Raw genomic sequence first — 21,905 nt, 5'->3', positions numbered from 1 at the left:
TGCTGCACACTACTCTGGCTCGTAGGGTATCTTCCCCTTGAGAGCCGGGGGCCAGTTCGAGCAATGCGCCTGCTTATAGTCAGTTATTTAACGGTGGGGTTGGCGGGTCGCTCTGAGATCATGCGCGTGGAACACCCGCCTGAAGGGGCAGCGAGATGCCAGTGAGAGGAAGGAAAGAATATGTTTTGGACCTGGGTATCATTTCAGAATTCTTATTTGGGAAAACATAAAGTTAGGTGATTAATTTGTTGTCCTTCCTTAGTCGGTTATCTTCCCCCACACCTCGGATTCGCACGGTTGGCAACGTACGGTGCGAAAGAAGATCAACATACATATTAAAACAATTTTCTTCTTTCCAGCGGGAAGTCGTCGATGTGTTCCAACCGGTGGTGGTGGAGGTGACCTATGGCCTCCTTGCGGTGGCTGCCAGGCCCAGTGATGTCCGCCCACCTCCCCTCCAGCCCATGCTGCGGCCAAGAGCAGAGGGACACGTGGCTTGGAGCCAGGTCAGCCAGACAGCAGAGACACTACGCGCCTCCTAGAGTCCACACTCGTTAACGCCCCCCCACCGCTCCGTGTCATCCTGTATGTGAATGAGCCAAGTAACACTCTCAACTCACAGAAAAAGTCCTCTCATGTGCCACATGCTCAGTGATCTACACTGCCTGGAGAACTTGGGAGGGCCTATTTCAAGCAGGCTTTAGTAATCTGCTAAGAGTTTCAGCAGTGCTTGTAATTGTATTAATTAGCATTAGTTCCATTTTTGGGTATGCCATCCCTAAACCATCTGGAATGTACACAGTAGATTTACTGCAATGCGAGCCCTGAGGCATAAATATTGACTGAAACTTAGTTATAATTAGGCATTTCTATAAAAGCAGAGTGACGTGTTTTACTGAACTTTTTTTTTACAGGAAAGCTTGCTTCGCAAGCTGTACTGATAAAATATACTATGTGGTCGTGTTCTGATATCAATAGCAGGGATTGTGTTTAATATATATAAATACAGTAATGTTTTTTTTGCAGAAAAAGTCCTGATTTAATTACATCAATTATCGATTCCAATAATATATATTCACACGCATTTATCAACTTCACATTCTAACAAATAACCTTGAGATTTACACGAACAGAGTATACATACATGAAAGTATTTTTTTTTATAAATCATTACAACAAACCTAATATTCCCCGCAAAAACAGATTTTATATATATATAATACACCTATTTAAATGTCTGTGTAAAAACACTGGAGGCAAACATTCTAGAGTGGTGACCTATCTAGACATATTTGTTGCTTAAGCGCCAGTGGTAAAAAGTAATACTGTCACGATAGATGTGGTGGAGGATACCACATTACCAATTATCTATGACAAAATCACCATTAATGCACCTGATCTCTTTGGATCTTTTGAAGCTAAACAGGTTCGGGCCTGGTTCGGGCTTGGTTGGGTGACCACCAAGGCGTGCCACGTGTTGCAGACGTGGAGCTTTGAGGTAGCCAGGAGACGGCGGTGTTGTGTGGTGGTTTTTTTCTGGCCCCTGCGGTTTCCGCACCACACACTCAAGTTTAAGTTCATGTATTAGGTATAGCCCTGTGAGCCATTCGGCTCTTGAATCGGGTGCAACCGCAACAAACAAAAAAAACAAAAACATGAACAAGAAAACATTTTAAAGTGAATATGTGCAAACAGAAAATCCAAGAAAATAGACAGCAAAATATTGCAGAAAAAGCACCGTACACCAACACTGTGTGCAAAAATCCCAGTGGGATGCAAAGCAAACAACAACAACCACAAGACAACTTAGATTAAGGCCATCCGTTTAACTCTGTACTACAACAAACAAACATGGCCAAACCGAAAAACTTTTCGAAAATCACCAAAATAAAGCCATAAAAGCAATGAAACAGTGAGCATAGGAACTGTTAGCGAATTTTCACAATAAACGACATAAACAACATGTATTACCAAACTCTGCAGCTATAGCTGGCTGCATGAGTCACTCCACAACAGCAGGAGCATCAGTCGGAGTCAATTCTTCTAAGCAGCTGGACCTATTTGAAAGATAGTCTCAAAACTCTGTGAGACTTTCCTCGGCAAAATGAATAACTTCGGCACAATTGTTATTCAACAATGGCGCGATATTCACGGAGATTGATTTGTTTTATGTATGCTTTGTATTATTTGCTTTCTCCTTTGCGAATGTGTTCCAGACTTTGCTCCAGTGCCACTCTGTGAACACAAACTGTACACCTGACCTCTGGGTGGAGGTCGCGTTTATTCATTCTGGGTATGCAATCTCGTCCATTTGTGTATTGCTGCATTAAGTTCGATGTCTGCTCGAGTGTGATCTCTCCTTTGGCTGCCACTCTTGTCAGTACGCTCAGCCACCGGTCATAATCCCTTCCAGACAACGTGTCCTGCCCAAGACCACGTTACTTAAACAGATCTCGAATCCATGTGTTCCTCTTCCTGTCATTCGGTCGAATTCCAAGCGTGCACTACTCCACGCTTCTTGCGAAACATATGGGCTTTTATTTTATGTCTACGTTGGCATTCGTGATCCATATGTCATAGCAGGTCATAGCAGGACATATGCAATAATTATCTTGATTAAATGCTTTACGGTGCCCGGCCGCCTTTGGGAGACAAATGCTGCCGGGTGCGGTGCTGGCCACCCACCTCCTCGTGTGCCACTTCTAGTTGCTCATTAACAGCACTTGCCCCAACAGTCTGTTCAGGCTACACGGGTGATCTTTGTGTGTATGCATATGTGTTGAACGCCTTTCGCACCGTACAGAATCTTCGTCTTTGTGCTGTCATTCTGTGTAGCTCCGAGCATCCTGGGAACAACGTGGTGGCTGGAAACACACGCACACTGCTGATGCACGTTAGCGTACACAACCGCGGAGACACTGCACACGGTCCTTCCCTCTCTGTGGCTTTCCCACGGCCGCTGCACTACATCAAGGCTCTCGTACAGGTCTGCCCACACGTGTACGCTTTGTACGTATGTATGTTGAACTTCTTTCACACCGTAAATAGCCAACCGTGCAAAACCGGAGGTGTTTTCAATCTAAGCAGCCCTGTCAGGACAACGTGCATTGATTTACTGACAGCAATTAAATGTAATCTTTTTATTTGGAGACTAATTCTGGATAGATCCATTGAGATGAATATACCTCATTTACAGGGACATTAAGCTCCCACAGGGGACACATTGGTTTTTAACAAATTTGCAAGATAATTTTTTCACCCTCCATTTGGATATTATGTGCAGTAACTAATTTGCAGTGTAGCAACGAGTTACATGTGCTCTTTAATGTCCACAGGTTTAAAACGGACCTCAGTCTGAAGTCTATTTCCATAGCCCTTCTCTGCAGTGCCCCCTAGCACCAGCATGAGCTCTGCTGCATTGGAGAGGGGGATGCATTGTCTTATCCAAGCATACAACACCATGTAAACTAATAACCTAATTTTCTTTGTAGAATGGGTAGTGATTTTTTTATGTAGCATTTAAACCATTGGCCTGGTGCTTCTGGGTCAAAGTATCCTCGTACATGTACCTTATTAAAAGGCAAATGTTGGACCAATTTTGGCTCCACTGTGTTCTTGACAAGGCATGATACTTGATATTCCGATATCACGGATGAGAGAGCCATTCAAGAAAATGCACTCAATATTGAGATCCGGCAATGTGCTGTATAGTAAATGCTCAAAACGATTTAAACTCGTAGCTCACAGTTCCTTTTGTAAATTCACTGCTGGATGAAGGTCTCATCATACGCACCATTGGCCATGGGGATTGTTTGACCATACTTTACCACTTTGATAAATTCAGATGTCATGCACCACTGATGTGAATCACTGTTGGGAATCAAACGCCTGCCACTGGGTCCATAAAGTTCAGTGCATGAACCACGGTGCCCCCCCCCCACATAAAAAAGTGCACTTAATTTACACATAATTCACACTTTGCTGCAGTCTATCCAAGTGCTTGTTTAGTCATTGAAGTTCGACAAGGACATTCCTCTAGGCAACATGACTGCGGAAATCTACCAAAAACCATGGTTGTACTGATTTGATAGTCCCGGCGATATACTGTAGTTTAATGAGTCTCGCCTTTATAAATATAACATCAGCTATTGGTTTGCAAGCAGTGATTTCTCGTCGTACCGAAGTGCAGTTTATCTCGAGTTGTTCGCTGCTGCTGGTGATGTTTCTGGTCTGCGTGTGAACGGTTGTGCAAATGCATCGTGCTGAGGTGCAAGCAGCACTTGTCACCGCAGGCACGAGGTGCTCAGCTAATTAAACGGCCGTCTTGCATCTTTCGGGGAGTATCGGAGAAATGTTAACACTGATGGGTCTTCATACTCCACTAATAACTGTATCATAGCACAGTGTATCTCATAGAGTCTGACTTAGACTCTGTTTCCCCTTTCACTATGATTGAGTAGTTTAAGCATCAAAGTCATTTGTCAGCACCAAAGTAAACCATTCCATGTCACAAGTTAATATCCTATTATACGTTCGATAAAGAATGCGACGTTGTGAGGTCTAACTTCAGAAAATGGGGGTCACTCTTTCAGGATATGAGGGTTTTGTCTTGCTATCTTAGCAGGAAGAGAGGACACGTCCGGTTATACTGGTAGGAACCTCCTGGTTACACTAGCCCACATGGGATTGTTGTGTCCGTCGTGCAGGGAGGGGCTGGGTGGGGAGGGGAGGGTGGGGAGGGGAGGGGCTGGGTGGGGAGGATGGGGAGGGGCTGGGTGGGAAGAGTGGGGAGGGGCTGGGTGGGGAGGGTGGGGCTGGGTGGGGGTTGTGGATAGGTGGGGAGGGGCTGGTCACCCCGTGATGCCCTTATAAAACTCAACGTTTAACCTACTCACGCCGGCTTGTGCCCGCCCTCACAGTCGGGCATATTTGCGGAATACACCACGCCGCCGTTGACCCTGGCCATTGACCGAGCAACCCAACGTTCCTACCAGCTCCCTCCGCAGGAATGTGTTCCAGTGCCATCGTGAGGATAGGTTTTTCCTTCAGCTTCAACGATCGTGGTGCCACCCACATTCAGTGGCATGGAGAACGGAGCGCCACGAGCATAGCAAAGACACGCAGGGTCCAACTCCGGTGCTTGTGAGATACACACTCATGCTGCTGATAGCTATCGACTGAAAATTGGTAATCAGAAATCAGTATATAAGGTCGTGTCTCTTAGAGCTCTCTTCACGTGATACAGTAATTTTGCTGTGACGGTTCCACCTGAAGACGGAGGCTTGTGTTGCCTCCGATACGTCGTGATTTAATTGATTTGTTTTCTATTTAACCTACGTGACTTTACCGAAAAAACCAAAGAGTATGTAATCAGAAATAATTTTGAAAATGTTCATTCTCATCGGGCACCTTTTGTGTCAAGTGCAATCTCCAACTCGTATCGTCCTGTGGCCTATTCATGTGTGCCATGGAGAAGAGCCATTACCCAGACGTTACCGATTGTATGTTTGCTTTTTAGCCCACGGTGTTATTAATGAGTGCGTTGAGTGCTGTTTTTGTTCCATAAATATATAAGCTGAGAATTGTTTTGCTCCCATATTTCGCAGGGCGATGATCCTCATAGTTGTGCACCTAAAGCTTCGTCGCTGGTGTGCACCTTAGGACCCCAGTTGATTGAACACAACTCAACGGTTCGTACAACCTTGTTCGCTTGCACGTCACCATTAAAGCACATCTGCATTCATCAGAATGGTTCGATTAGCACGTGTGGCTATGTACTGTGAAAAAGAAGTTCCCCATATATACATTAACCATGCATTTGTGTGCATTTTCCTTTGCAGAGGAAAGTCGGCATTATGTTTGACACCAACATGCTTGCCGGGGATGAGGGAGAGTTGCCGTTTAATATATCTGTGAAAAGGTGAGAATAAAATCCCATGCTCTTCGTCATTTTCACACTTTTACAACAATAATTTTCTGTTTTAATATTGATGTACAATTAAAATGTCCTAGACACGATGATTTGCGTTGCTACGAGTATTCCTTGAGAGACACCCACCTCTATTACGTGAGACTTACAAATGTAAGTGCTCCAACCACTTCAGAGGCAAGCCGGGCACTATCCACGGGATGTTGAATTGGTGACCTTGCTAATCCAATTTGACAAAGATATTTTCGGCCGACAGGTGATGCAAGCCATACATGAGACACCCACCTGCTGGAATATGAGCTGGCCTGAAGGCAGGACAGCGATGAGGCCGTTTACCTACCAGTGTGCATTTTGACGATTGTCTTCTCTTCGGCACACATTTTCTCGTGGTGCTATGGATTCCTCGATCTCTTTTAGAATGAGCAGAATTCAGTGGTGAATTGGATTAGGCAGCATGAATGTTGTTGATGAATCCTGTATCAAAGAGGAAAATTTCCTTATGAAAAAATCTGGAAGACCTATCAAATGTGACGCTAGAATAATTTAGTATTGACATTAAAGTCACTGAGCTACGGGACCTTATTTTTCCAGTATCAAAATGATGCCGTAGAAATAACGCAGGTGTTGAGATGTTCAAACACTAAATAGATACCGATTGCAAGGCATAAATTCTGCGTTAACCACACATGCTTGTGGCATAAAAAGCAAACAAATATGCTCTGATTATAATATATGCATCGTCTTTGAAACGGATTGGCCTACACCAGAGACAGTCTTCTGTGTGGCCTTGTCTCACCAGACCAGAGAACAACAAAAGGCGAAGAGTACAAAGGAAATGCAAATATCGAAGCATTAATAGCTCGGCTTGAACAGTTACATCTAAGAGACCTTTAAATTCAATTATCAGAGAATATTGGTCTCCATGTTTTGCCACAAGTCTGTGTGGTGAACGCAGACTTTGTGCCTTGCAATGGGCGTGTCTATTTGGTGTTTAAACATCTTAACACCGTCAGTATTATTGCCAGAAAGGGTAAATAAAGCCCGTTCTTCTTAAGTCGATGAGCGTGAATCGCCACAGTTGTGCAGGCAGGGATTTATTTCTCATTGAATATTTTCAACATCATGGTGGGGTTTTGACTTTAAACTTTCGTGACTGCAGAAATTCATATGCTTGGTTCATTCGGTAAAGTCACGTAGATAGAAAATAGAATAAAAATAAATGAGAATAAAATTAGAGATCGCAACACAAGCGGTCTTCATCAGGCGATCGAAACGTCGTGGGTTTTTTGCTTTGATTATTTTCAATTTAATTTTAGAAAATGTTATTTCATTTAATTTTTTCTTTATTTTATTTCTATCTACGTGACTTTACCGAAAGAACCAAGAATATAGCAGGGTCGGGGTGCGGGGGAGGATATTTTCTGGAGCTTAGCCCCAGGGAGCTGTAACTGAACCGAAGCAGACAAATCTCCCGATTTGCTCTTTTATATATTACACGAACTTACCCACGTTTACTGAGCATTGTGAAAGTTATGCAAACAGTAATTGCACTGAATATTAGACCCCCTCCAACAACAACATCTATATAGTAGATAAATTGAACCAAACTTGAGCTGTTTACCAAACATACAATTGATACCTTGGTAATTGCATTGTGTCTAATTTTATTGTAAGCATGGAGATGTATAATAGTGTTATATTCAGGTCCTCTCTATTATCAGGATCGGTAGAAGGGAGTTGATTTATGGACAATACTGTTAATGTAACTTAATGATTCTCTCTTCAAAATAAATTAGACATTAACAAAAGTACGACGGTTAATGATCTGGCACAATAAATTGTATTTGTCCTGCACAAGGGTGACACACAATCATACTTACCGCTCTCCTGCCTACGGGAATGAATAATGAGGGCATAAATAAACGTAATATATCATATTATATTTAAATACTAATATATAACACATTATATCAATAGAATTTGGATTTATAGAGCATGTACATGCAAGTGCATGTTAAGGCACTAGACACAAAGCAGGATTTGTGCATCACGGGGATGAAAGGGATGTGTTTACGTTTTTCAAATAATGTCCGGTTGTAGTCACTTTACAGATGTCATGCAGTCCGTTTTAGGCAGAAGAAGGTCTGACTTGAACAGGAGCAGGGAGCTGGTGGCACGGATGGTTGGGGGTGAGAATACTAAACTTTGAGGGTAGCAGCAGAGAATTAGTGACTTCCCATTGAGCGTAGGATGGTTGAGAGCTTTTGCCAACAGCGCTTGTTTGCTGCTGCAGAGAACACATTGAGGCGAGTAGAGTAAGGTGAGAGGGCAAACGTAGGGAGGGGACGAGTCCATGGAGTTCATCTTCTTGGTTCTTTCGGTAAAGTCACGTAGAAGGGAAATAATAAAATAATAAAAAATAAAACATGATAAAATAATTCTCACGACGTTTTATTTTATTATGTTATATTTTTATTATTTTTATTCTACGTGACTTTACCGAAAGAACCAAGAAGATGAATCCCTGCAGTCACAAAAGCTTTAAATCGAAAAGAGTCCATGGAGGTTAATTGACCATACTTCGCCAGTGATCGGCTGGTGAGAAAAGGGCCCAGGACCAATTCAGAAATCGCTTGTGACTCATGTGAGCTTTGGTCAGGTATGAAACTCAGGTCGATTATGACTTCTAACTATTACTGACCATGCTCAACTTGAGATCTAAGGGAGTTTTTTTCGTCCTAGTCCTGTTTTATAAGAAACTGAGACGTGGCATTGAATGGGCTGTGGTTGTTCTGCTTTGAATGCAGTGAGACTCCTGAAGCAGACTCCACCCTAGAGGACAATTACAAGAAGGCTGTGGTCCACGTTACCAATGCAGCTACAGCGATCATCAATGGGTAAGAATTATAACCTCTGAAGAAATGCCCTGCGACTAATCCACGTCACTTACCATTAGCACAGAACTCTAATGCCCTAAGAACTGAAAAATGAATGAAAAAAATTTGTACCATAAATTTTGGATATCAACAGTGGTTATGCTTTGGATAGACCATAGCAATGGGACTATTTAATTTTCAGCACTGCTGTATGGCTGCAATTAAACATTAGCTATGCCCAACAATAAGGATATTCCAAAATGTCTATTCTCTAAACTGTGAGAGATGTTAACTATCCCGACCCTGACACCTGTATATTTGGAGTTTACATGTTTTTCCCGTGGTCGCGTGGAGTTTTCTCCAAGTCCTCCGGTTTTTCCTTCCAAATTTAGAAGCAACGTGCTGTTTAGAGTATTTGGCTGCTATAAATTTACCCATGATAAGCCACGTACTTGAGCTATCGCTTGTGGCCAAGTCGCTGCAGAGAAAAAAACTATAGAGCTCAGTGGACCTTACCTGGTAAAACAAAGTTTAGTTCTAGATTTATTTTAGCGAATTAAAATACTCGACATCATTTATTCCAAACACACTGTGGATCTCATGACTTTGTGTTTGTTTGTTTGTAGAACGGTGTCTCCAGCGTTATTTTACTTTGGCAAAGCTGCCAAGGGGGACCAAACCTCAGAGTGCTTGCAACAGACGGTCATCTTTTCAATAAAGGTGAGTTTCCTCTAAACCCTGATAGCAGGTATCCCAACCCACACGCCTGTCTGCTGACCGTCCATCAATGTGTGCATTCCTTCTTATTAGTGAATGTTATAATTCTGTCCGCTTCATGTTATCTTCCCAAGCCTTTACCCAAGTGTATTAAATTTTAAAGTGGCCATTGTTTGCGCAGGAAGACACCGACTTTTTTTTTTACTTTCATCAACGTCTCTTCTTCCCACCACTTCTCCTCTCTCCCTTGTTCCTCTTTGTCATCTCTCACGCTTCAACCAAGTTGGCATCTCCCCCCCCAGCCTGTGGGATAGGGTGAAAAAAAAAAGTCTCACTGATTTTCACGCATCCCTCGTCCATATTATCCTCATTATGTCCATGACCCTGGCTGTGTTTGCCCCAGCTGGTGCTTCACTATCGTCAACAAACTGATGTTTTCCCCTGTTGGAGGTGACGAATATGGGTCCCAGCAGAGTGCGTGCGGCCTGGGTGCAGCTCCTGGTCCCTGGGCAAGTGTCGAGCAACACTCCCAAGCTGTTCTCTGTACTGGAGACCAAGGTGCACACGAAATACACCACTTCCTCTCACCTTCTCCTCTGCCCAATTATACACGTATATGAAATGCCTTGCCTCTCTAGATATGAAGAACACCTTTTGATTCGATAATTTGCCGATGAGTGCTAAAATCGCCGAGCCAGCATGGAAGAATGGGTCAAAATAGCCTCTTGGGTTACTCTCTAAAGTGCCCTATAGCAGAGGCCCTTCTGGCAGCAGTAGCGTGAGGAATAAATTGTGGGGTGGCATCTTTACTTTCGGCAATTCTCAGTCAGATAGCACGGATGACTGAGGTTTATTCTGGGATATTATTGTATAAAGGCGGGTGAGATATCCTGGTGAATGCATAAAGAGTCTCGCGATTATGTACTATACTATACAAAGCGACACTGTTGACATTATTACATTGGATTATGCATTGCTCGAATGAAGCATTGGACGTGACAAAAGTCACCATTGTCAAACATCCCATGCCCAAGTATCCATTTGTATGTTTAAATGTTAAACTGTTTTCGCATCGTATGTAGCCAACCGTGCGAATCGGAGGTGCAGGCAAATGAATGTACATTATACTTGGCTATGTCTACTCATTATTGTTGTCACCCGTTGTGATGTTAAGCTCAACTTCACAAAAAAATGTAGCAACAACACGTTATTATAACTTGTGCAATGCATGCCATCGTTGGCCCCATTAATATTCTCACTGATTTACATTTACATGCACACTTCCGAAGGGTACCAGAGCCACTGGGATGTATAAGTGAATGAATAATGGAGAGGCAGCGTTCGTGTGATTGTGTTCCCTTTCTGGATGGGCCATACCCGTGTCAGAGCTGCGGGTTAAAGGCATTGACTGCGCAAAATTAGCGCAAGTCATTCTCACAATTATTTAATAAATGTTTCATTTCTTGGGGATTAAAGGTGAAGGGATTAATATCACACTCATTTAATATTAAAATATGTGCTCTTGTAAAATCTTGCAGATAAGCTAATTTGATAAGGAGAAAGAATTATCGCTGGCGAATATACTCTTGGGATAATATATAACCTGTTTAATTCGATGCAAATGAGAATGTTTATCTACTCTTAACATTCACTGATGGGTGTGCTGAACTGTCTCTTGACATTTATATATTATGATAAAAATATCTTCATTGTTGAAAAGAAGGGGAAATAGACAATTTTGTGGACTGAGAGCCGTCCATGGGAAGATTTCCCAAGACAATTTTTTTCAACAAGGTAAACATGGAGGGTGGCATTTACTTATGTGAAATGCATCAGCATGGCATATCTATTTATAAAAAAATAAATGTCAGAGTACAGTGGAGTTTTTTCGGTAAAGTCACGTAGAAGGGAAGTAATAAAATAATAAAAATAAAACATAATAAAACAAAACCAGGTCTGTCGAGGCGACAGCGTCTGAATGAGACGCTGTCGCCTCGACAGACCTGGTTTTCACCTGAGGGCGGCTGCTTGCATTGTGGCCGAAACGTCGTGAGAATTTTTTTATTATGTTTTATTATTGTATTACTTCCCTTATACGTGACTTTACCGAAAGAACCAAGAAGATGAATCCCTGCAGTCACGAAAGCTTTAAATCGAAAAATACAGTGGAGTTATATATTACACTGCCACTTTAATACCGATATCTTCCTCCACGTGACACAATCGTTCATTAAAATCAACGAACATCACGTGTCAGTGAGGCTTGTTGTATAGTTGATGAGACCTGTTTTAAATGTCGTTTTTTTTGCTGGAATTTTAAACTTTTTTTTAATAAACATTCCTAGAAACTTGTTTCATTATAATAATAACACTGTGTAACAAAAACAAATTGTTCCTGGGTAGTAATGTTATTTCCTCATTGTTTATGCCTCAAAATTACAGAAAATGGCTATTATTCCCCACAAACTTGGTTTTTGTGACCAGGACAGTGATATTTTGAAATGTACCTATTTTCAATGGGAAAACGTGGTGTGCATTTGTGTCATTGCTTCATATAAAGTCCTGGTCACAAAAGCACAGTTTGTGGGGAATAATAGCCATATTCTAAACTTTTTAGGCATAACCAATTAAAAAAGAACACTTACTATCCAGGGGAAAAAATTGTGTTACATAGTGTAATTTACTAAATCTTGCTTAGAACTAGAAAGACATATCTGGGAGTGATCGCTAACGTGTAGGTTTATGGATAAATGCACAAGCACACGAGGAGTAAGTCATACTAATACTATCCAGTTTCCTCCTACAATACTAACCACTCGATAATCAATACCTGTACAGTTCTAGTAAAAGAGGAGTAACACACACAAACATACAATGGGGGTAACACACAAGGCTTCTAACAGAGAGATGGAAGGATCAATTTCTGTACTCCCATTATCTGTCCACCTCACAGCCCAAGCCGACAACACCTCTGTCATTCTCAGGCAGCCTCCCATCCAGTCGCTAACCAGGGTTAAACATGCATAGCGTCTGAGTAACGATCCAATCGCGTGCATTCGTGGTGATTTGGTTGTCGGCTTGTGGAGTGGAAAACGACTGTTTCAGTGTTAAAAATAAAATACCTCGGATCCAAGTGTTTTATTGTAAGTAAACACCTGTGCTTTCTCTTCGCAGGTAGGAGGCCAGGCAGCCGATTGTGTAATTGACGGTGCAGCTGAAAATTGTCACCACCCGGATGTGAAAAGCAACCCTGGATTTTTTCAAAACTTGTTCAACATCATCAATTCGAAGCACCTGAAAGTGGTGAGTAAAATGACCATCAAATAGTTGTCCAGGGCAAACAGAACTCCTCTTTAAAAATAGTCCGAGTCTGCAGCCTGCTGTAATGGAATGCTAAAGATCATGTCACATTGTTTTGAAGGCGATGCTGTGGCAGAGCATGCAACTCACACGTGGAAACTTGAGAATAAAAATTTGTTGATTGACCCGTTATCCCTCCAGGGTTTATAAAACGAGTTGCGGTTCCGTGTCAAGTTAAGAGTGGGTTTGCTTAGGAATGGCAGAATTTCTACCAATGGCTTATGGCCACCGTCATAGAGGAACATCGCCTCTTTGCTCTTTTGAACGTGGAGGTACATTGAATTGACTTTTCGTAATTTATGTTATCCTGGTTCTCCTTTGCAAATTTGAATATCAATGATAGATAGATAGATATATATAAATAAAATATCATATGATTGATTGATGTGCAATAAATGGAAAAGGATTTTCAAATGTACGTGCTGTATAAAGTGTGCTCCTCCGTGACTTGCCTTGTAGACATGCGGTGGCATGGCCAGGTGTGTGAACATCACCTGCCCGCTCGGCAGCTTGCACAAGGGGAGTGTTCGTGATGTGGACATCAGGACCTTGCTGGACACACGCGTGCTGGAAATGGTGAGAAATGGACTTCATTTAAACACGAATTTATTGTGGTTACTCAGGCTCATGTCAGCACTTCCCAATGTCCATTATTTTGGTTGAGCTCAAGTGCCATTAATTTAAGGTTTTTTACATGTTTTTAAAGCTTTCCTTACAAAACTAAAGCACAGTTTTTTTAGAAAGACCTAAGTGTGAGCTAATACGTTTATTTCTATATCAACACAAGTTGCTCAGCTTTGAAATTCCTTGTTTTAGATGGGAAACTGAACAGTGTTATACCTCAACATAATGCCAGATCCTCATCGAATGTTTCGTGTCATTAAATGCAGTTTTCGTGGAAGACCTTGATTTCCAGTTAACCCTCCTTTTCCATCCAAGAATGAACTCTAACCAGAACACCAACTAGACACAGGGAAGCACTCATCATCATTGATGGCCATCAATGCATTCAGGGTGATTTGGTTGTCGGCTTGTGGAGTGCAAAGATGCGTTTAGAAGATCTGGCTTCTGTACATTTACACACGATAAGCCACTTCGTGGAGCTATCAATTGTGGCCAGGTCGCTAATGAAAAATATAGCCCAGTGGGCTTTATCTAGTACAATAAAAAAAATAGCTCATAGTTTAGTTGAGATGGAAATTCCACGCAGTGAATGATGAAGGTCAGCCTCTCCATAGAGAGACCACGGCTGTCTCCCTTTAATCGACCACGGGGGGTGGTGGCCGCGTTGACCACGGACTGAAAATCAAATTCACTACCTCGTGGGCAGCGAGTGCTTTTTTTTTACAATAGAACCTCCCCCTACTGTAATTTTAATCCCATCCTTAACCCTAACCGTAACCTAAATCTCACTCCAAACCCTCATCATAATTCTAACACCAAATCTATCGGTCTTTTTTTTTTACTCCCCGCCACCTTCATCATTAATGACCATCACTCGCAAACATTTACTTTGCAGCCAGACATTTATTTAAAAAAACATTCCCAGAGGGTCCGGCATTAGCTTTGATGTCCGGCAGTATTTTGTTTGTGACAACCCCTGGGTCCCGTCGTAGCCGGGGGGAACCTTTCTGCCGTTATTGAGCGCCTGTCCCTTGAGCCGCCGCTGCCTCTGCCACCGCCGCCGCCGCTGCTGCGGCTGCTGCTGCTGCAGCTGCGGCTGCTGCTGCTGCTGCTGTCCGTGATGGCTCCCTGTGCGCGCGTGCTGTCAGGACCGTGCGGCGTGGGTGCAGCTCGACGCAGAGGCGAGCGTCACGCTGCACGGAGTCGCCCCAGACGGCGGGCCCACACGCACCACGGTCAGCACGCGCACGCTCCGCGCTGCTTAATTGGATTTGCTCCGTCAATCTCCGCACTAAATTACCCCGCGATGCAATAAAGTGCCGCGAAATGTCCTGGTGGCGCGGCGTGCGTGTTTGCGCGTGATTGCATGTATGCACGGTGGTGGAGAGCACCTGTTAAAGCCAGCGTGACTCTTGGTCTAATAGTCTCCCCCTTGCATCCTACTGAAAAGGGGGGAGGGCGGGCTGGGATATGTCTTGTGTTTCTGAGTGTGCGCACGTATGTCTGGGTGTCCGAACACTTACGCAGTTTTACCATTATTCCGAGGAGAGTCACACATCACAATTTGGCATGCTCATGAGAAGTGTTTTGAAACTATATTAATTTAAGATCATAATTTCAGAATTAAACATCATCGGCAGTTGTGACAGAATATACAGCTAAGCACAGGCAGGTGCTGTCTCTACATTTTGGAGCCAGGATACCGTCCCCCCCTGAATAAAACTACCTCATTCAAATGGTGCCCAGACAATGTATAACCTAATCACTCATGAGTGCTTCCACAGCACGAAGTAAATACAATTACATCTGCCCCATGGATAATTCAATTTCTGGCACAAATTTACATTTTGGTACAAAGGCCAGTTTTTTTCTGTAGAAAAGGCTGTAATTCTGTTAGTCATTGTGCATGTAAATGTACCGCACGGCTTGTATTTTTTTTTTATTAGAAATTTCACTACCCATTTAAAAAAAAGGTAAAAATATTTTTCCTTTGCCAACTTTATGTTTACCATGTAGGCTTTCGCGACCAATATCATCCATAAGAGGTTTTTGGGTTAGATCGCATAAATATATAAATGTGTTGTTAAAACCCACCTCCACCCGACACAGCCAACTCTATGTTTTAGCGTGCCCATCACTATCACCATTCATTACTCAACAATGACAATTGTTATGGCAAGTGTTGTATTGTCATAAACGAAACTCTATCTCCAAACATGTGTCGTCGATAGCTTTAATCTGGAAATTCATGCGGGTAATATTCCTAATTTCCCTGTGATCAGCGCACGGCTCACCTCTCTGTCAATGCCGTGTGCTCCTTTGCTCCAAACAAATTGGAAAACGGTGTCAGTTTTCCACAAAGTAAGAATATCACATTATCAGGAAATTATTATCAGGGGGCTAAGATAGTATTTGTGGAGCTGAGGTTGGTTTCAAACCCACAAGGCCTGAACCCAGAAGCAATCGTGCTAATCACTGTATCACACATCTACCCCCATGATAGTATAATTTATAATAGCAGTATATTTAAGTTTTTGCAATATATTAGACTGATTAGCATAGAGAAACTTAAGAAAATCTAGCCTGATTGTTATAGAAAATCCAAAACACCTACTAGCAAAACATTTACAAAGTTATTTTAAGAAGTAGAGAAACTTTTAATAATGATATTATCTATGCATTTTTTATTTTGTTAGACCTGCAGTGAATGGAGCATGACCCTGGTACTCATGTGAACTATTATTTATACAGTCCCATTTTTAGCTGGCGGGCAGGTGTTATTACTAACTATGGTAGCTGCGTACAATATTCCGTTCATTGACTCTTGATACAATGTACGATTATTGCACACTCGTGATTATAGGAGTTGCGCATTTATAAATGTACTTACTTATATGTGGTGAAGATGGTAGCACCCTTGCGCAACTCTACATTATACAACAACGTATAATGTTCCCTGAGATCGCAAAGACAATTCAAATTGACCTAATAATGAACCTGCACAACATTTATAAACGAGTGGAACAGCTGCAATGAGGATGTGAGCATGCTTACGATGATGAGAGGAGGAGTGGTGGGCCATTTGATGATGCTTTAACTCAAGGCAACTCTCCGTACTCACAATAACGGTACTGTGGAACAAGCTTGGATTTAATGTTCTGGCACACCCAACGTACATCCCAGAACTAGCCACTTCAAGTTTATATCTTTGCGAAACCGCCGAATCAAACTTAAGGTGGAAGGTTGTTTGACGGTCTTGGTACAGTCTTGGGTTAAGGACCAGCCAAAAGAATGAGGGTAACTTTTTCAGAAGAGGCAATGTTGTTTCATATGTCTCAATGGGTTTATGTCATTTACTGGTGGAAAAAAAGGTTACACACATTCAATCTGCTTCTCAGCTGTAAAAAGTCATCTGTTTGTCCTGTTGGCACTCGCTGTTATCTAAAAATGGACTTTCATTTCTTTGCTGTAGTTATTCAAACACCCCCATAATTAGTGATGTTCGCATTGTCTGTGTGCAACTCGATCATTAATTTACAGAAACAAAGATTTAACGATTTTGAAAAGGAAAAGACTTTAAGGAGCATTCCTGCAATTGGAGTAATTCACTGCTTGAATGCAAAAGCAGAGCACTTGATGATTCGCACCACTTAGTGTCGGCGTTGTTTGCGGAGGTAAATGACCCTCCTTGGTTTAGACATTCGCGTGGACTTGGTTGGTTCTGCAGGTCACCGCGGACGCCAAGTACGAGCTGCGAGAAGCGGTCGACGTTGTGACGTGGAGCGTTGTGCTCAGCTCTCTGGCAGGGGTGCTCGTGCTCAGCGCCATCACGTTCGTTCTCTGGAAGGTACGCTCGCAGCTCGCAGCACCACCTGTCACACGTCATGCAGAGCGCAAGGTGCACGCCAGAGGTCGCAACCGGGTACCCAATACCCGTACCCTACCCTATACCCTGCTACCCGTACCCAGCCGGGTACGGGTACGGGTAGCCGTTTGCGACCCTGGTGCGGCCGGGTACGGGTGCGGGTAGGCCGTGAGTCACTGGTGAGTAACCGTTTGTCACTCATTTCGGGTAGGGTACGGGTAGGGAACGGGTACTCATTTGCGACCCTGGTGCGGCCGGGTACGGGTACGGGTAAGGAATCAAACCCGTTTGCGTCCTCTGGTGCACGCCCACGCTGAACCCACAAAGGTGCCAACCTCGTGTCCTCTCACAGACTCACGGAGCCAGCAAAGTAATGACGCACCGGCTGCAAAATCACCCGCTTTGAATCGTCTCCATAATTAGGGCAGCGGAGTCATTGTGCGTGTAAATTATATGGAGAACGGGAATTTACTTGAAGTATAAATGTGTGGGATGGGCTGTTGGTATTCACTATCCTTCTTATGATGAAGCTACAACTGCCGTTGTGTTGATGTAGAATGTCATCGCGTGTGACATTTTAGCACATACATGGCAACTGACGGCAGGAAGGGCTTGTGGCTGTGTAGGAAGTTACAGCAGCTCTAACAATTGCCATTGTAGTTAAGTAGTCATTGTGGTTGGAGTGGACGTTGCATGCAATTATATATAGGTTCAGTATACCTGCATGTGTTGACGATTTGCATTTAGCAACATGATGTATTTTGTGATGCCACATTTGTAGATCACATATTTTAATTTTCGATTTAATCCTTTTTCAAAGTAAAACATTTTTGATGACGTTAATGTTGTATTGCTAATCCACATTCTAACATACTATTGTCGCGAGCGAATAACGTGTTCAACCAGTGCACATTACAGAAGCATGGGAAGGTACATGATGGGATATATACTTAGAAACTGAAAGAAGAACATCTGGACCAGGGAACGAATAAGAATAATATTGTTTGCTAAGAAAAGTAAGTGGACTTAGGCAGGCCTTGTCGCAGGTTGGAAATATGACAGTGATCACGAATAATGACAGAATGGGAGTGAAGTGAAGGATCACACCGGAAGAGGATAATCACGGCAGATATGCAGGAAAGAGATGGATTGTGGGACTTTGAGACCATGACAGATGGTGATGGTATGGTTATCCTTTATCCAGCAGTTGATAGAACATGGTTGATGATTATGCCTTGGTCCACAGATCTGATGGTATTACAAGTGACATTGAAATTTAAATACTGTATTTGTGTTCAGTTTTCATGTTCAAAGAATGTATCTGCTTCTGCACTCATCCAGTCATGAATGAATCTTTGATAAATCCATAGATACTGTCACTTTCGGCACTTATTAAGAAGACTCGTACATATTTGCACAGTGTACGGTGTAAGAAATATTGCTCACTTGGTAGAGTTGCTGACTCTCCTGTGTCTGTCCCTGTAGGTTGGCTTCTGCAAACGAACGATTCCAGTGGGAAAGCCTCGCCGGAGAAACGCCTACTGAGTGGGAGAATTGTGAATCCATCACACTGCAGGAGGCGCCGAAGGCGAGGTTTTAACTACCTCGCCTGGTATGCAGGATGGTCGTGGGTTCGATCCCGACCGTCACACCCGTATATTTGGAGTGTGCATGTCTCTCCCCCTGTGGTCGTGTGGATTTCTTCTCTGGGTCCTCCGGAATTTTCGTTCCACATTTCGAATCAATATGAGTTTAGAGTATTTGGCTGCTATAAATGTCCATGTAATAAGTCACTTCGTTGAGCTGTCATTTGTGGCCAGGTCGCTTTTGAAAGAGAGCTAGAAAACTCAGTAGGCCTTACCTGTTAAATAAAAAAAAGTTTAGTTTATACATCAGAGCTGTCAAGTATGGAGATGGTCAATGCATGACACTGGCAAGCGGGGGGTGGAGGGAGAGCATTAGATTTGCCAGCCTCACAGACGGCTGGGTAGCATAGAGGTGACAGAGCAAAAGCTGGCACCGCTGAAATCCTGGGCGTTAAAATTTGGCCAGATGCCCGTGATTAAACCCGGTTCTGAAGTGCAGCGAGTTGATGGGCTCTGTCCAGTCTCCAATGTCTGTGCAAAAAAAATTATAAATCCATAACTTTATACCTACGTGACTTTACCGAAAGAACCAAAGAGTATGGATTCATGCAGTCACGAAAGCTTCATATCAAGATTTATACACGAGTTGAGACTTAATTTGGTTAGATTTCAGTCGTAATAATAAAACAAATCTCAGCCTCACCGTCATGCGACGAACATTTGTCTCTGTCGAAAGGCGGGTGCAAAAGTGTTGCCTGCTTGTGCGGATACAAGGTCACTTTAAGAAATTTCAGAAGCAGTTCTGTGGTCCGTCCTTCCGCTGACTGTTCTCCTCCCGCGGTGTGACTCCCTGCCCTGCCATGCGAAATTTCTGAAAGCATTCTTATTTATCTCGTGACGTTGATAGGACAATCGGGATCAAACAGTGGGAAGAGACAAAAAAGATTGGCTTGTCTCCACGTGACTGCCAGTTTAAATGTCACAAACAACGAGGAGGAAGAGTGATGCCATCATAGTTTCGTAAACTTAATTGGCCAGTAGTTGCCACCAGCTTAGGGGTAGGGGTCGAGAGAGGATGCTGTCATAGCATTGCAGGCAAACAGAAAATTTGGTCGTTCCTTCTGTAATTTCATCTCAGGAATGTGCGAGCTATGATGTCAGCGTGAGAATGTGAGGAAGCCTCCCAATATTGTACACGAGTGTCATACCAACGCACAATATTTGAGTGCTCTGATGCATACACACACATGTACATATACCAAGCAAGTATTGATTCGCCCCTCTCCACCGAGACCCAATTAATTTTCACTAACTAATCCAGCCCAAAATTCTATTAAAGAATCGATTTATGTTTGTCTCCTTTTTTTGCAATTCCATTTTGTATTGATTTAGTTCTTTCTACCTGGTGTATACAGTTGTATCCTCTTCATTAGTCTCAGTAGTGTTGACATATACTTTGCATGAGTTGTAAATAGTCGATTTTCACATGCATGATTCGATACGTGTATAATGGACAGATGAATCCATTTCAATTAAAGAAGAACTGATTAATCAATTCATCACTACATGCCTAGCATACGCACTCTAAACATCTACACACACCTATTTCATACATATTAATTACAAATGCATATATCAGTTTAAACCAAGAATTTCATACTCGGGTTATCATTACAACCAATGGACCTACCACCACATTTGTATTTGCAAAAATCTGATGGAAATGCGAAATGTTGTTGGTTTAGTCTCAAAACGTATTACAAAACACGTTTTACAAGGGATCTGCTTGTACAACTAGCAGCATGTTTTTCCATGGGATAATATTTACGCTACACCTTCATTGACCTTCATTGTTATTTCACGTGCCTTCTTCTCTGACATTCCAGCTGGGGAAACACTTTTAATAAATGATATTACAGTGATTTTTTTATATTACAAAAAAGTGTAGACGTCCATTTTGAAATCCTGCCGTGATGTCATACAATGCTGTTGTTAGTTTTTGTTACTGGTTACATGCTGAATATACGTCATTTGAAGGCTGGTATGAAAATGTTCATCGTTGTAAATCATACCGGATGGGTGGGTGTGTCACAGAGTCCTCCGCACACAATTAATTGGAAGGCTGCAATTTCAATTCCAGTTCAGGGGTTTGTCCAGCCCATCATTGTTGCGAGGTTGATAACAAAAATCAGTACCACTTTGTATGCTGTCAAAAGTGTCTGTCCCGTGGAGAAGCTGGCCACTGTAGTGGGAAATTTGAATCTACACCGGAAAACTCGGGGCAAAAAACGAGGAGATAAGCACTATCCTTACTTTTTATTTGTTGTATCTATGGATAAACTTGTGAATATTAAACCTGTGTCGCTTCTGAATAGTGTTTTATGGACAGACACTGTCTGTGGTAATAAAACAACAACAACAACAACAGTCGTTGGCCATTACCATAGAATGTCTTGCTCACCCTTCAGAAAGACGCAAGGTGGCTTGGTAGTTTTCTGTATAAATACATATATATGGATTTGTCAGTAACATTTTATTCACTAGTTATTTTATGGTTCAACATTTCAATGCAGCAAACAAACGAAACAAACATATTTTATCATGTGCGCAGTAACATGCATTAACCACGCATGGATGTATTACTTCAGTACGTATAAAAAATTTAACCCGTAAAAACTAAGTTTTTCACTATAAATCCTTTATATGCGTGGCATCGGTTTTATTTTATTATTCATTTCTGTTTTTCTTGAGTAAGAGTTTCATTTTTATCACATTGGTATTTAAATTAAATATAATTTTTTTTCCTAAAAGTGTAAAATTTTGGAAAAAATTTTCACGAAAATAAATTGTCACGCACAACGAGTCTGTGTGGAAAATGTCAGCTCGATTGGATCACGGGAAGTGGGTTAAAAAACGACCGAAAGATTTGCACGGTCGTAAGCGCGCAA

The 21,905-nt window shown here is 42.4% G+C and overlaps 1 protein-coding gene and 1 long non-coding RNA gene across 7 annotated transcripts in view; one reads left to right on the top strand and one right to left on the bottom strand.

Moving 5' to 3' along the window:
• LOC144937883 (integrin alpha-9-like) overlaps nucleotides 1–19,147 on the top strand; it is a 39,661-nt gene extending 20,514 nt beyond the window's left edge. The window contains exons 16-28 of the mRNA XM_078865443.1: nucleotides 360–506; nucleotides 2,217–2,293; nucleotides 2,836–2,986; nucleotides 5,607–5,690; nucleotides 5,841–5,920; nucleotides 8,737–8,826; nucleotides 9,432–9,525; nucleotides 9,973–10,080; nucleotides 12,697–12,825; nucleotides 13,342–13,458; nucleotides 14,655–14,741; nucleotides 17,234–17,353; nucleotides 18,857–19,147. Coding sequence (XP_078721569.1) covers nucleotides 360–506; nucleotides 2,217–2,293; nucleotides 2,836–2,986; nucleotides 5,607–5,690; nucleotides 5,841–5,920; nucleotides 8,737–8,826; nucleotides 9,432–9,525; nucleotides 9,973–10,080; nucleotides 12,697–12,825; nucleotides 13,342–13,458; nucleotides 14,655–14,741; nucleotides 17,234–17,353; nucleotides 18,857–18,916 — 1,344 coding nt within the window. The 3' untranslated portion in view covers nucleotides 18,917–19,147. The remainder of the gene's footprint in view (nucleotides 1–359; nucleotides 507–2,216; nucleotides 2,294–2,835; nucleotides 2,987–5,606; nucleotides 5,691–5,840; nucleotides 5,921–8,736; nucleotides 8,827–9,431; nucleotides 9,526–9,972; nucleotides 10,081–12,696; nucleotides 12,826–13,341; nucleotides 13,459–14,654; nucleotides 14,742–17,233; nucleotides 17,354–18,856) is intronic.
• On the bottom strand, nucleotides 436–14,941 carry LOC144937888 (uncharacterized). Of its 6 annotated transcripts, none has more exons than XR_013637793.1 (6): nucleotides 14,510–14,932; nucleotides 13,335–13,449; nucleotides 2,797–2,881; nucleotides 1,972–2,057; nucleotides 1,395–1,543; nucleotides 436–467 (listed from the first exon to the last, which is right to left on the bottom strand). It is a non-coding gene; the product is annotated as an uncharacterized LOC144937888 (long non-coding RNA). The 6 variants fall into 6 exon arrangements; XR_013637794.1 differs by lacking the exon at nucleotides 436–467 and adding an exon at nucleotides 530–583; XR_013637792.1 differs by lacking the exon at nucleotides 436–467 and having other exon boundaries at nucleotides 1,351–1,543.
• Nucleotides 19,148–21,905: the final 2,758 nt, after the last annotated feature.

This window comes from Lampetra fluviatilis, chromosome 2 (genome assembly GCF_964198595.1).
Source record: "Lampetra fluviatilis chromosome 2, kcLamFluv1.1, whole genome shotgun sequence".
NCBI classification, from domain to species: Eukaryota; Metazoa; Chordata; class Hyperoartia; order Petromyzontiformes; family Petromyzontidae; genus Lampetra; species Lampetra fluviatilis.
The sequence above is the reverse complement of the archived record's forward strand: the minus strand, read 5'-3'. Positions and strand labels throughout refer to the sequence as shown.